General features: G+C 46.8%; 1 protein-coding gene across 2 annotated transcripts in view; it reads right to left on the bottom strand.

The window, feature by feature from the left end:
- LOC145359958 (rho guanine nucleotide exchange factor 12-like) overlaps positions 1–15,676 on the bottom strand; it is a 156,698-nt gene that overhangs the window by 80,351 nt on the left and 60,671 nt on the right. For both annotated transcript variants that reach the window (XM_080214851.1, XM_080214850.1), the window contains exons 4-9: positions 14,320–14,418; positions 14,058–14,107; positions 12,025–12,082; positions 8,930–9,126; positions 5,195–5,269; positions 363–485 (exon numbers count right to left, since the gene is read on the bottom strand). In XM_080214851.1, coding sequence (XP_080070977.1) covers positions 363–485; positions 5,195–5,269; positions 8,930–9,126; positions 12,025–12,082; positions 14,058–14,107; positions 14,320–14,418 — 602 coding nt within the window. The remainder of the gene's footprint in view (positions 1–362; positions 486–5,194; positions 5,270–8,929; positions 9,127–12,024; positions 12,083–14,057; positions 14,108–14,319; positions 14,419–15,676) is intronic.

Here is a 15,676-nt window from a genome sequence, read left to right on the forward strand (position 1 = left end):
GGAGCAGCGACTGAGAACGGCACAGACTGTCCTGTCAGACAGAGGGTGTGGAATTTACTCTCTCACAATGTGGTCAATACAGAGCTGCGACGCAGACTAGTGAGGGGACTCTGACTCCATATCCTCCATCCCTAATGTCACTGTGCAGCATAAACAGGGGACTGTGGTGTGGCAACTCCCCCCCCCCACCCCCACCCCCCCCCCCACCCCCACCCCCCCCCACCCCCCCCCACCCCCCCCCACCACCCCCACCCCCCCCCCCACCCCCCCCCACCCCCCCACCCCCCCAGCCCACCCCCCCCCAGCCCACCCCCCCCCCCACCCCCCCCACCCCACCCCCACCCCACGCAAGGTATTCTGACCTGCATGTAGGACCCTGTAGCTTTGCAGAGTTGTTCTTGTAGCTGATGGATGTGTTTCTCCACCTCCTGTTGCTCTCGGAGCAGCTGCTGTGACGGGTTCCTCACGTATTTCTCCTTAAGTTGCTGTTTTCAAAAAACACAAATCCCCTTCATCCCAATTTCTGGCAGGCATCAACTCAAAACTACCACCACCCATGACAACATGTTCAACATGATACAGAGGTGACAAAGTGACAGTGACTGACTGGAACAGTATAGAAATACAGAATGGAAACATAGAAGATAGGAGCAGAAGGCCATTCAGCCCTTCGATCCTGCTACGCCATTCATCACCATCATGACTGATTGTCCAACTCAATAACCTGGTCCTGCTCTCTCCCCATAAACTTTGATCCCATTCCCCCCCAGGTGTTATATCCAGCCATCTCTTGAATACATTCAACATTTTGGCATCAACTACTTCATGTGGGAATGAATTCCACAGGCTCACCATTCTTTGGGTGAAGAAATGTCTCCTCACCCCTGTCCTAAATGATCTACCCCGAATCCTCAATCTGTGGCCCCAGGTTCTGGACTCCCCCACCATCGGGGATATCCTCCCTGCATCTCACCTGTTGAGTCCTCCTCGAATTTTATAAGTCTCTGAGACTCCCCCCCAAATTCGTCTGAACTCCAGTGAAAACAATCCTAACCTAGTCAATCTCTTCTCATACTTCAGTCCCACCGTTCCAGGAATCAGCCTGGTAAACCTTCACTGCACTCCCTTGAGAGCAAGAACACCCTTCCTCAGAAAAGGAGATCATAATTGCACACAATTGCTTCACCAAGGCCCTGTATAATTACATCAACACATCCCTGCTCCTGTACAAAGAACAAAGAACAATAGAGCACAGGGGCAGGCCCTTCGGCCCTCCAAACCTGCACTGCTCATGCGCCCAACTAGACCGTCCGTTTGTATCCCTCTATTCCCAGTCTGTTCACGTGGCTATCGCTTAAGCCTGTCTGCCTCTACCACCTTGCTTGGCAGTGCATTCCAGGCCCCCACCACCCTCTGTGTAAAATACATCCCCCTGACATATGTGTTGAACCTTGGCCCCCTCACCTTGCACTTGTGACCCCTTGTGTTTGTCACCTCCAACCTGGGAAAAAGCTTCCCACTGTTCACCCTATCTATGCCCTTCGTAATTTTATACACCTCTATTAGGTCACCCCTCATCCTCCGTCTTTCCAGGGAGAACACCCCCAGTTTACCCAAACTTTCCTCATAGCTAAGACCCTCCATACCAGGCAACATCCTGGTAAACCGTTTCTGTACTCTCTCCAAAGCCTCCACGTCCTTCTGGTAGTGTGGCGACCACAACTGGACACAGTACTCCAAATGTGGCCTAACCAACATTCTATATAGCTGCAACATCAAATGCCAACTTTTATACTCTATGCCCCATCCAATAAAGGCAAGCATGCCATATGCCTTCTTCACCATCCTCTCCATCCGTCTCCCACCTTTAAGGATCTATGGACTTGCACCCCCAGGTCCCTCTGTGTTTCTATATTCCTGATGGTTCTGCCATTTATTGTACAGCTCTCCCTACGTTAGATCTACCAAAATGCATCAGTTCGCATTTATGTGGATTAAATTCCATCTGCCATTTCTCTGCCCAATTTTCCAGCCTATCTATATCCTACTGTATTCTCTGACAACGTTCATCACTATCCGCAACTCCAGCAATCTTTGTGTCGTCTGCAAACTTACTGATCACACCAGCTACATCTTCTTCCAAATCATTTATATATATATCACAAACAGCAGAGGTCCCAGTACAGAGCTCTGCAGAACACCACTAGTCACAGACCTCCAATCAGAAAAAGACCCTTCCACTGCTACCGTCCGTCTTCTATGGCCAAGCCAGTTCTCCACCCATCTAGCTAGCTCCTCTTTTATCCTGTGAGATTTAACCTTTTGCACCAGCCTGCCATGAGGGACCTTGTCAAATGCTTTACTAAAATCCATATAGACAACATCCACGGCCCTTCCCTCATCAACCGTTTTTGTCACCTCCTCAAAAAACTCAACCAAATTTGTGAGGCATGACCTCCCTCGTACAAAACCATGCTGTCTATCGCTGATGAGATTATTCAGTTCTAAATGCGCATACATCCTATCTCTAAGAATCTTCTCCAACAATTTCCTTACCACGGACGTCAAGGTCACCAGCCTATAATTACCCAGGTTATCCTTGCTACCCTTAGATAACGGGACCATATTTGCTATCCTCCAATCCTCTGGGACTTCACTTGTGTGCAATGAAGAGACAAAGATTTCTGTTAGAGGCCCAGCAATTTTATCTCTCGTCTCCCTGAGCAGTCTAGGATAGATGCCATCAGGCCCTGGGGATTTGTCTGTCTTAATGTTTCCTAAAAAACCTAACACTTCCTTCCTTGTAATTGAGATTTTTTCTAACGAGTCAACACACCTCTCTGAGACACTCCCAGTCAACAGATCCCTCTCCTTTGTGAATACTGATGCAAAGTATTCATTTAGGATCTCACCTACTTCCTTGGGTTCTAAGTATAATTCCCCTCCTTTGTTCCTAAGAGGTCCGATCCTTTCCCTGACAACCCTCTTGTTCCTAACATATGTATAACATGCCTTATGATTCTCCTTAATGCTGTCTGTCAAGGACATTTCGTGACCCCTTTTTTCCCTTCTAATTCCCTGTTTGAGTTCTTTTCTACTTTCTCTGTATTGCTCTAGTGCACCATCTGTTTTTAGCTGCCTGGACCTTACGTATACCTCTTTTTTCTTTTTGATTAGACCTACAGTTTCACTGGTTATCAACGGCTCTCGAATCCTACCTTTCCTATCCTTCCTTTTTACAGGTACATGCCTGTCCCGCAGCCCTATCAACTGCTCCTTAAAAGACTCCCACATACCAGATGTGAATTTACCCTCAAACAGCCTCTCCCAATCAACAGCTGCCAAATCCTGCCTAATCCGACTGTAGTTAGCCTTCCCCCAATTCAGCACCTTACCCATAGTACAACACATCTTTTTCCATTACTAGCCTAAAGTTAACAGAATTGTGGTCACTATTTGCCACATGTTCCCCTACTGAAACTTTGATGACCTGACCGGGCTCATTCCCCAGTACTAGGTCTAGTATAGCCCCCTCTCTAGTTTGACTATCAACATATTGTTCCAAAGAACCTTCCTGTATGCATTTTATAAATTCCTCCCCATCCAGACCCCCACTCCTAAGGGATTTCCAATCTATACAAGGGAAATTAAAGTCTCCCACTACAACAACATTTTTTTGTCTGCACCTATCCAGAGTCTCCTTACGTATCCGTTCCTCAACTTCCCGTGGGCTGTTGGGAGGCCTGTCATGTACCCCCAGCATAATGATGCACCCTTCCTGTTTCTGAGCTCCACCCACAGTGACTCATTACATGACCCTTCCAAATTGTCCACCCTCTGGATCACTGCAATATGCTCCCTAACCAGTATTGCTACTCCCCCACCTCTTCTAGCCCCTCCTCTGACTCGCCTAAAACACTTATACCCCGGAATATTCAGCTGCCAGTCCTGTCCTTCTTTTAACCAAGTCTCTGTCACTGCAACCACATCCGAGTTCCGCGCAAGCATTAAGTCCCTAAGTTCGTCTGTCTTGCCCATTAAGCTCCTTGCATTGAAGCAGATGTACTCCAGACCTCCAGGCCCACCGAGGTCATCCTACCCCAGAATGCTCTTTCTCTTAGATAGCCTTGTCTTGGCCCCAAGCTCGTCCCCAGCCTCTATGCTATTGACCTACTGTTTTGATCTCCAACCCTCCCCCCACCCCCGCCACATTAGTTTAAACCCATCTGAACCACACTAACAAAACTTCCAGCCAGGATATTCGTGCCCCTCCAGTTTAGGTGTAACCTATCCTTCTTGTACAAGTGCCTCCTCTCAAAGACTTCCCAGTGATCCATGAATTTGAAATCCTCCCTTGAAACGTCTTGCAGTGAAGGCCAACATGCCATTTGTCTTCTTTACCGCCTGCTGTACCTGCATGCTTACCTTCAGTGACTGGTTCACAAGGACACCCAGGTCCCTCTGCACATTCCCCTCTCCCAATTTACAGCCATTCAGGTAGTAATCTGCCACTTTGTTTTTGCTTCCAACGTGAATAACCTTACATTTATCCAAATTATACTGCAATTTTAGAGTAGCTTTATCCAAAGCATGGCCCACAGGCCTGATGTTGCTCACAAAGACCCCCAATGTGACACTGGCAGCGTTTGATGGTGGACAGTGTAGAGGGAGCTTTACTCTGTATCTAACCCCGTGCTGTACCTGTCCTGGGAGTGTTTGATGGGGACAGTGTAGAGGGAGCTTTACTCTGTATCTAACCCCATGCTGTACCTGTCCTGGGAGTGTTTGATGGGGGGGACAGTGTAGAGGGAGCTTTACTCTGTATCTAACCCCGTGCTGTACCTGTCCTGGGAGTGTTTGATGGGGGACAGTGTAGAGGGAGCTTTACTCTGTATCTAACCCCGTGCTGTATCTGTCCTGGGAGTGTTTGATGGGGGACAGTGTAGAGGGAGCTTTACTCTGTATCTAACCCCGTGCTGTACCTGTCCTGGGAGTGTTTGATGGGGGACAGTGTAGAGGGAGCTTTACTCTGTATCTAACCCCATGCTGTACCTGTCCTAGCAATAACAGTCCAGGAGTTGAGAATCAAAGTCGCCAGTTTGGTGATTAATTGCTGAATTATGACTGGGTTTGAGGCTGGGATGAAACAGACAATTTTATTATGTTCAGCTACAAGCTGAAATAACTGACATACCTCCAACTGTCGTAGCTCCGTGCCCAGCATGTTCTGCAGGATTTCCACCTTCTGGCTGTGTACAATGTTGTCTTCCTGCAATAGGTCAAGGAGAAGATTCAGGACCATTACTGTTCACTGTTCGGAAGGGGGAGGTCACAGAATCACACAGTGCAGAAAAGGCCTTTCAGCCCATCGAGTCCACACCGACACATTAGAAACACCTAAACTCCACCTAATCCCATCTGCCAGCATTTGGCCCATATCCCTGAATGTTATGATGTGCCAAGTGCTCATCCAGGTACTTTTTAAAAGGATGTGAGGCATCCCGCCCCCACCACCCTCCTCGTCAGTGCATTCTGGACCCTCACCACCCTATGAGTAAAAAAGCTTTACTTCACATCCCCCCCAAACCTCCTGCTCCTCATGACTGACCCTTCAACTAAGGAGAACAGCTGCTCCTTATCCACTCTGTCCATGTCTCTCAGTCTCGTACACCTCAATCAGGTCGCCACTCAGTCTTCTCTGCTCAAATGGAAACAACCCAAGCCTATCCAACCTCTCTTCAGAACTGAAATGTTCCATCTCAGGCAACACCCTGGTGAATCTCCTCTGCACCCCCTCCAATGCAATCACATCCTTGCGATAATGTACACAGTACTCCAGCTGTGGCCTCACCAAAGTTCTTTACAACTCCAACATGACCTCTCTGCTTTTGTAATCTATACCCGATTGGTAAAGGCATGTGCCTTTTTCACCGTCCTACTAACCTGCCGTTCTGCCTTCAGCAATTTGTGGACTATGCCAAGGTCACTTTTTTCCATAGAATATCCTAGTGTCCTGCCATTCATTGAGTCCTTTCTTGTCAAATTACTCTTTCCAAAGTGTATCACCTCACACTTTTCAGGATTAAAATCCATCAGCCATTTATCTGCCCATTGGACCATTCAGTCCATCTCTTCCTGTAGCCCAAGACACTCCACCTCACTGTTAACCACCCAGCCAATCTTTGTGACATCCACAAACTTATTAATCCTACCCCTCACATAGTTATCAATGTTGTTTATAACATTATATAACATTTATATAACATATAACGGATAAATGTGTAGTGGTCCATTTTGGCAGGACCAATGGGATGCAGGAGTACAATGTACAATATCTGGCTACATTAGGGGTTCCACTCGCATACACACAGGGCGGGGGTAGGTGTGGGAAGATGCGGCAGCACGGGCTCGTTGGGCCGAAGGGCCTGTTTCCTGTGCTGGGATGTTCTTTGTTTATCAAGGGTAGGACTCTTAGCAGTGTTGAGGAGCAGAAGGATCTTGGGGTCCGGGTCCATAGGACTCTTAAATCGGCCTCGCAGGTGGAGGATGTGGTCAAGAAGGCATACGGCGTACTGGCCTTCATTAATCGAGGGATTGAGTTTAGGAGCCGGGAGGTAATGCTGCAACTTTATAGGACCCTTGTCAGACCCCACTTGGAGTACTGTGTGCAGTTCTGGTCACCTCACTACAGGAAGGACGTAGAAGCTATTGAAAGGGTACAGAGGAGATTTACAAGGATGTTGCCTGGATTGGGAGGCATGCCTTATGACGATAGGTTGAGGGAGCTGGGACTCCTCTCCCTGGAGAGACAAAGGTTGAGAGGCGACCTGATAGAAGTTTATAAAATGTTGAGAGGAATAGATAGGGTGGATTCTCAGAGGCTATTTCCCAGGGCTGAAATGGTTGCTACAAGAAGACACAGGTTTAAGGTGCTGGGAAGCAAGTACAGAGGAAATGTCAGGGGTAAGTTTTTCACTCAGAGGGTGGTGAGTGAGTGGAATCGGCTGCCGTCGGTGGTGGTAGAGGCGAACTCGCTGGGGTCTTTTAAAAGACTTCTGGATGAGTATATGGGATCTAGTGGGATTAAGAGTTACAGATAGTTCTATGGCCTGGTAGGTATGGATATGATCGGCGCAACTTGTGGGCCGAAGGGCCTGTTTGTGCTGTAGTGTTCTATGTTCTAAATCATAAATAATAGGGGACCCAATGCAGATCCCTGTGGTATGCCACTGAACACTGACTTCCAGTCACTTGACGAAGGGGCAAAGCTCGAAAGCTTGAGAGTCTACTATCAAATAAATTGGTTGGACTTTAACCTGGTGTTGTGAGACTTCTTACTGTTTTCCAGTCACTGAAGCAACCTCTGTCATCACCCTGTCTCCTAGAACTGATCCAATTTTGAATCCACTTTATCAAATTACCCTGTATCCCGTGTGCATTTATCTTCTTTACAAGTCTCCCACGTGAGACCTTGTCGATGAGTTTGCTGAAGTCCATATAAACTACATCGACTGCACTACCCTCAGCTACACACCTAGTCACCTCCTCAAAAAATTCAATCAAATTTGTTAGGCATGACCCCCCTCTGTTGAAGCCACGCTGGCTATCCCTGATCAAGCTTTGCCTCTCCAAATGGAGATAATTTTTTTCCCCTACCACTGACATGAGACTCATCGGTCTGTAGTTTATCTCTACAATCCGTCTTAAATAATGGAACCACATTAGCTGTTCTCCAGTCATCTGGCCCCTCCCCTGTGGCCAGAGAGGAACTGAAAATTTGAGTCAGAGGCCCTGCAATCTCCTCCCATGCCTCCCACAGCAGCCTAGGGCTGATTCATCTGGACCTGGAGATTTATCCACTTTTAAGGCTGCCAATGCCTCCAATACCTTCTCCTTCCCGATGTGAATTTGCTCAAGAACGTCACAGTCTCTCTGAATTCCACACCATTGTCCTCATTCTCTTGGGTGAAGATGGATGTGAAATATTCATTCAACAATCTCCCTATGTCCTCTGGCTCCACGCACAGATCGCCCCCTTGGTCCCTACGCTTACCCTGGTTATCTTCTTCCTAGTGATATACTTACAGAATATTTTGGGATTTTTCCTACTTTTACCAGTCAGAACTTTCTCATATCCCCTCTTTGCATTCCTAATTGCTTTCTGAAGCTCCACCCTGCACTTTCTATACCTCATTAATGCCTCTGCTGATTTGTTCCCCTTTTAAAAGCCTTTCTTTTCCTTCTTATTTATCCTAAATATTTCTGGTCATCCATGGTTCTGTGGGCTTGATACTCCTTCCTAACATCTTAGAGGGAACATGCTGGGCTTGCACTTTCCCCACTTCCTTTCTGAATGCTCCCCCACTGCTCTTCTGTAGATTTTCCTGGTATTAGCTGTTCCCAGTCTATCTTGGGCAGATCCTGTCTTATTTTACTAAAATCCACTCTCCCCCAATCCAAAACTTTTTTTTAAACTGATGATTGTTGTAGAGGAGGAGAGTGGGGTGTAAAGGAGCAGAGAAAGAGGGTGTGAGGAGGCAGAGAGAAGGAGAGGGGGCAATGAGGAGGGGAGAAAAATGGGACTAAGTAGGAAGGGGAAGTGGCACTGGGGAATCTCGCCACACCAGGAGCCCTCAATAGTACACAGTTCTACCCACTCCTGACAGCATACAGCGTGCCTCCCCAGGCAACTCAGCAGCTCAACTGGCTGACAGTACAGCCCCTTCCCAGTGTTAGTCTCCAGTAACATCTGTCAAGAATCGACCATCATTCTGCCAGGGATGAACAGGATTTCTAACAGTGATAGTGAGAGTCAATCAGATGAAGGCCATTTCTTGCAGTATCCAGTCCCAGCCCAATGTACCAGCAAATTGGCTACAGAGACACAGGTTCCTTTAATCGTTATTAGAAGGAAAGTTTTGGCACTCACCGCCACAGGCATGGGGCTGGTGATCCTGTCTGGGCAGCTGCTGCTTGGAGAGTGTGGGGAGAAAGTGGGATTTGGGGATATTGCGCCCTGTTGTCCAGGGAAGAAGAAAGCTCCAGGATCTCCATCAGTGGCTGTTAGTGGGATCTGCGGAGAGCCAGGCGGACGGCCCAGGACTGTGAGAGCCACATACGACCCAGCTGGGAACAGAGAAGAGAACCCGGCAATACATCACCAAAACTCATCAGTGCCAAGTTACTGACTGAAATAAATTGCTTGATCATTAGGACATGCATGTTGTGGGATCTTGCCATGCACAAATCGGCTGTAATATTCCTGACCTTACATTGCAAAAAAAACTTCACTTGTAGAAGAACATTTTTGAAAATCCCGGATTGTGTAAAGTGCCAGAAAAATGTGAGTTTTCCTCTTTGTGAAGGTAGGAGCTCAGTGTACAAACAGCAAAGCTGCATTTGAACCGATTTAATCAGAGAACCAACCAGTGACTCAGCTTCCTCACAAAGAGCTGTGGAACGAGGTGATTATGGTATTAACTAATTCCTCAAACATGAAGTGAGATCAGTGTGCAGCAGGGCTGCTGCTAATGTGTGTGTGACTCAGCAAACTTCAAACGTCATTATTACAAAAAACAGCAAATTTCAATAAAGTACAATATTTAAAAGCACATTACTGAATGGGGGTTTTGGAAGATGTTGTGGGGCAGTTTTTCAGAAGTTTAGAATTGCAAAGCAAACGTATCAGGCTCTCTTCTCAGTTTCAGTTCAAACCCACACACATACTCGACTTAAACCCATCTTCAAGATCACAGGAAATCAGTTGGAAAAGGACAGCATCTGGGAGTTGCAGGGCCAGTGCTGAGGGAGTGCCGCACTGCCACAGGGCCAGTGCCGAGGGAGTGAGGACGTGAATAATTTGCCGGATGTTAGAGATGGAAAGGTGGTAGGACTGGAGGGTCTCGATGACATTACTGTCACTAGAGACGTGGTGCTCGGCAGACTGGAGGGGCTGATTGTGGACAAGTCCCCAGGACCGGATGGAATGCATCCGAGGGTTCTGAAAGAAATGGCGGAGGTGATAGTGGATGCCTTGGTGGTTATTTTCCAGTCGTCGCTGGATTCCGGGGAAGTGCCGGAAGATTGGAAAAAGGCTAATGTTACACCGTTGTTTAAGAAGGGTGCCAGGCAAAAGGCGGGGAATTATAGGCTGGTTAGTTTAACGTCTGTTGTAGGTAAAATGTTAGAATCCGTCATCAAGGAGGAAATAGCGAGGCATCTTGAGGGGAACTGCTTGATAGAGCAGACGCAGCACGGTTTCCTTAAAGGGAAGTCGTGTCTGACAAATTTACTGGAGTTCTATGAAGATGTGTCTAGGGCGGTGGATAGAGGAGAGCCGGTGGATGTGGTCTTTCTGGATTTTCAGAAGGCGTTTGACAAGGTACCTCACAGGAGGTTATTGCAGAAGGTCAGGGGGCATGGAGTTGGGGGTAGGGTGTTAGCGTGGATAGAGGACTGGTTGTCAAATAGGAGGCAGAGAGTGGGGGTCAATGGGTGCTATTCGGATTGGCAGAAGGTGACTAGTGGAGTGCCCCAGGGGTCGGTGCTGGGGCCTCAGCTACTTACCATTGACATAGATGATCTGGAGGAGGGAACCGAGTGTAGGGTGTCGAAATTTGCTGATGACACCAAAATTGGTGGAAAGGCAAATTGTGCGGAGGGTGGTGAGATTCTACAGAAGGATCTAGATAGGCTGGGTGAATGGGCCAGGAAATGGCAGATGGAATTTAATGTTGGCAAGTGCGAGGTGGTCCACTTTGGTAGGAATAATGGTAGGAAGGATTATTACTTACGTGGAGAAAAACTGCAGCAGGCGACGGTGCAGAGGGACCTCGGGGTCCTTGTGCATGAGTCGCAAAAACCCAGCCTGCAGGTGCAGCAGGTGGTCAGGAAGGCGAATGGGATGCTGGCCTTCATCGCGAGGGGGATTGAATATAAAAGTAGGGAGGTCTTGCTGCGGCTGTATAGGGCATTGGTGAGGCCGCAGCTGGAGTACCGTGTGCAGTTTTGGGCGCCGTACTTACGCAAGGATATTTTGGCCTTGGAGGGAGTGCAGAGGAGGTTTACTAGGCTGATGCCGGAGTTGAGGGGGTTGACCTATGAGGAGAGGCTGAATAAATTAGGCTTGTACTCGTTAGAGTTTAGAAGAATGAGGGGAGATCTCATTGAGACATATAAGATGATGAATGGGATGGATAGGATAGAGGTGGAGAGACTCTTCCCGCTCAGAAAGGACAGTAGGACTAGGGGGCACAGCCTCAAGATAAAGGGGGGGGCGGTTTAGAACGGAGTTGAGGAGGAACTTCTTCACTCAAAGGGTGGTGAATCTCTGGAATTCTCTGCCCGTTGAAGTGGTGGAGGCTGCCTCGCTAAATATTTTTAAGACGCGGGTTGATGGGTTTTTGATAAGAGAGGGGATTAAGGGTTATGGGGAGAGGGCAGGAATGTGGAACTGAGCCAAGACAGATCAGCCATGATCTTATTGAACGGCGGGGCAGGCTCGAAGGGCTAGTTGGCCTACTCCAGCTCCTATTTCTTATGTTCTTATGTTCCGAGGGAGTGCCGCACTGCCACAGGGCCAGTGCTGAGGGAGTGCCGCACTGCCACAGGGCCAGTGCTGAGGGAGAGATGTACTCGCGGATGGACCTCTCTCATGCGAGATATTTGAACTCTTTCTATCTATTCAGTTGAATATTAATGAACCACCAATTCTATTCAAAGTTGTTGCAATAATTAAATACAGTGCTATTTCACTGCAATTCCCTGTCAGCTCATGTGTAATCGATCCTGTAATATTAGGCAAATAAGTCAGCACCTGCAGCAACAGACAGAATTCAAATATTCTGTTTGTTCCATCTTTCGGAGGTGGAGGGGGGGTGCTAATGGACGAAAGCTCTCGAGTTGTTTGCAGACAACGAACTTGCTTCCAAGTATTTCCGTGTGTGACAGTGTATGTGGACATTATTGGATTCAGAAACTGGACTAGGTGCTTATGTCTCACTGACACGCCGATGGTTCACTCACATTTAATTAATCGGACCACCTCAACATGATTCGAGTGAGTCACCAATGATCCATTAACCTGTAGAAAAAGAACCTTATTATAAACTGTGCTTCATATTTATGAAGAAGGGAATTCCAAAACATTCCTCCAGACCATTGTCTGCAACTAAGCAAAGGGAGGGAGGGAGCAGGGGGCTAGGAAGGGAAGGGGGGAGGGGCACATCAGGGGTGGGGGGGGGGGACAGGGGTGAGAGTGGGAGGGTGAAAGGGAGACTAATCCATGAAAAAAACGACAACTGTTCAATAGTGCATAAGGAATTAAACTGATTATGTGAAGAGTTGATAAGAACATAAGAACTAGGATCAGGAGTAGGCCATCTGGCCCCTCAAGCCTGCTCCGCCATTCAATAAGATCATGGCTGATCTTTTTGTGGATTCACCTCCTCTTACCCGCCCACTCACCATAACCCTTAATTTCTTTACTGTTCAAAAATGTATCTATCCTTGCCTTAAAAAACATTCAATGAGGTAGTCTCAACTGCTTCACTGGGCAGGGAATTCCACAGATCCTTTGTGTGAAGAAGTTCCTCCTCAACTCAGTCCTAAATCTGCTTCCCCTTATTTTGAGGCTATGCCCTCTAATCCTGGTTTCACCTGCCAGTGGAAACAACTTCCCTGCTTCTATCTTATCCACTCCCTTCATAATCTTATATGTTTCTATAAGATTCCCCCAATTCTTCTGAATTCCAATGAGTATAGCCCCAGTCTACTCAGTCTCTCCTAAAAAGCCAATCCTCTCAACTCTGGAATCAACCTAGTGAATCTCTGTACCCCCTCCAGTGCCAGTACATCCTTTCTCAAGTAAGGAGGTCAAAACTGTACCCGGTACTCCAGGTGTGGCCTCACCAGCACCTTATACAGCTGTAACATAATCTCACTGTTTTTAAACACCATCCCTCTAGTAATGAAAGACTAAATTCTATTTGCCTTCTTAATTGCCTGCTGCTCCTGCAAACCAATTCCTTGAGATTCTTGCACAAGGACACCCAGGTCCCTCTGCACAGCAGCATGCTGCAATTCTTTACCATTTAAATAAAAGTCCATTCTGTTGTTATTCCTACCAAAATGGATGACCTCACATTTACCAACATTGTACTCCATCTGCCAGACCCTCACCCACTCATTTAGATTATCTATATCCCTTTGTAGACTTTCAGCGTCCTCTGCACACTTTGCTCTTCCACTCATCTTACTGTCATCTGCAAATTTTGACACACTACACTTGGTCCCCAACTCCAAATCATCTATGTAAATCATAAACAATTACAGCCCCAACACTGATTCCTGAGGCACACCACTAGTCACTGATTGCCATCCAGAAAAACACTCATTTACCCCCACTCTTTGCTTTCTGTTAGTTAACCAATCCTCTATCCATGCTAATACATTACCCATAACACTGTGCAACCTTTATCTTTTGCAGCAGTCTTTGGTGCGGCACCTTGTCAAATGCCTTCTGGAAATCCAGATACACCACATCCACAGGTTCCCCATTGTCCACTGTGCGTGTAATATTCTCAAAGAATTTCACCAAATTAGTCAAACGTGACCTGCCCTTCATGAACCCGTACTGCGTCTTACATAAGAACATAAGAACATAAGAAATAGGAGCAGGAGTAGGCCATCTAGCCCTTCAAGCCTGCCCCGCCATTCAATAAGATCATGGCTGATCTGTTGTGGCTCAGTTCCACTTTCCCGCCCTCTCCCCATAACCCATTGCCAATGGGATAATTTCTATCCAGGTGTTTCGCTATTTCTTCCTTGATGTCAGATTCAAGCATATTCCCAACTACAGAAGTTAAGCTAACCGGCCTATAGTTACCCGCCTTTTGTCTGTCTCCTTTTTTAAACAGTGGCATCACATTTGTGCTAGCTGAAATAACATGGAGCAATAGTTTAAGAGAACAAGCATATTGAATTATTACAGCAGGATACTGAAAGGCAAGTAACACAATGTTGCCGACTAATGTGGCAAGGCAAACAACAGACCTCACCTTAATGATTCTGTCGCCTTGTTGCACACCTGCACGCACTGCTGCCCCATCTATCAGAGAAACAGGTGAGGAGTTAGGGGAGGAGTGGACAATCAAACAGCTAAACATTCGCAATCCTGCTTCATACTAAAACTTCTGCAGAAAATTGGATATAGTTTACTGAAATTTCCAAAAGTACATCGTACAGGTTAGGGAGGGAACATCTAAATTGGGTAGAAATTCAACAGCAGAGAAAGTTTTGTGAAGTCTATAGTTAAATTACCCTCTTTGACAGACTGGACAAAGACAGGATTATCACCACTGACGGTTAGGCCAAATCCATTCTCATCTCTCTGAATGATGACACAGCGTTGAACCAGGCCTGATTACAATGAGACAGAGAAGAAAGCAAGTTAAATTACTGAGTAACATCTCAAAATATTCATAACCACAAAGAGAAGGGAGCAGAACAGGGAGTACAGACAGTGGAGCTTGGAAATCCAGTTGTGTGTACACAGTTTATGTGCAGCTTGGAGGATGAGATATCAACATCAAGCTCCCATATCGAACATTACAGCGCAGTACAGGCCCTTCAGCCCTCGAGGTTGTGCCAACCTGTGAAACCAATCTAAAGCCCATCTAACCTACACTATTCCAATATCATCCATTTGTTTATCCAATGACCATTTAAATGCCCTTAAAGTTGGCAAGTCCACTACTGTTGCAGGCAGGGCATTCCATGCCCTTACTACTGAGTAAAGAACCTACCTCTGACATCTGTCCTATATTTATCACCCCTTAATTTAAAGCCCCTCAATTTCCAGGATGAACATTTCCCATCAGCCACCACCCTGTCTTCGTACAGCTGACCAATTTCTGATCCAAGCCACTAAATCATCCTCAATCCCAAGCCTCTGTATCTTCTGCAATAGCTTACCGTGAGAACCTTATCAAACGCTTCACTGAAATCCACATACACCACATCAACAGCTTTACCCTCATCTACCTCTTTGGTCACCTTTTCAAAGAACTCAATAAGGTTTGTGAGGCATGACCTCCCCTTCACAAAACCACATTGACCATCCTTAATCAAATTATGCCTTTCCGGACGATTATAAATCCTATATCTTATAATCCTTTCCAAAACTTTGCCCACCACAGAGATAAGGCTCACTGGTCTATAATTACCAGGGCTGTCTCTACTCCCCTTCTTGAGCAAGGAGACAACATTTGCTATCCTCCAGTCTTCTGGCACTATTCCTGTAAACAGTGACAACATAAAGATCAAAGCCAAAGGCTCTGCAATCTCCTCCCTAGCCTCCCAACGAATCCTAGGATAAATCCCATTCAGCCCAGGGGACTTACTTATTTTCATACTTTCCAGAATTGCTAACACCTCCTCCTTATGAACCTCAATCCCATCTAGTCAAATAGCCTGTATGTCAGTATTCTCCTCAACAACACTGTCTTTTTCCTGTGAATACTGACGAAAAATATTTATTTAGTGCCTTTCCTATCTCTTTGGACTCCACGCACAACTTCCCACTACTGACCTTGACTGGCCCTAATCTTACCTTAGTTGTTCTTTTATTCCTGACATACCTATAGAAAGCTTTAGGGTTCTCCTTGATCCCACCTGC

This window comes from Carcharhinus amblyrhynchos, chromosome 29, assembly GCF_965287045.1.
Source record: "Carcharhinus amblyrhynchos chromosome 29, sCarAmb.v2.hapA, whole genome shotgun sequence".
Lineage (NCBI taxonomy): Eukaryota > Metazoa > Chordata > Chondrichthyes > Carcharhiniformes > Carcharhinidae > Carcharhinus > Carcharhinus amblyrhynchos.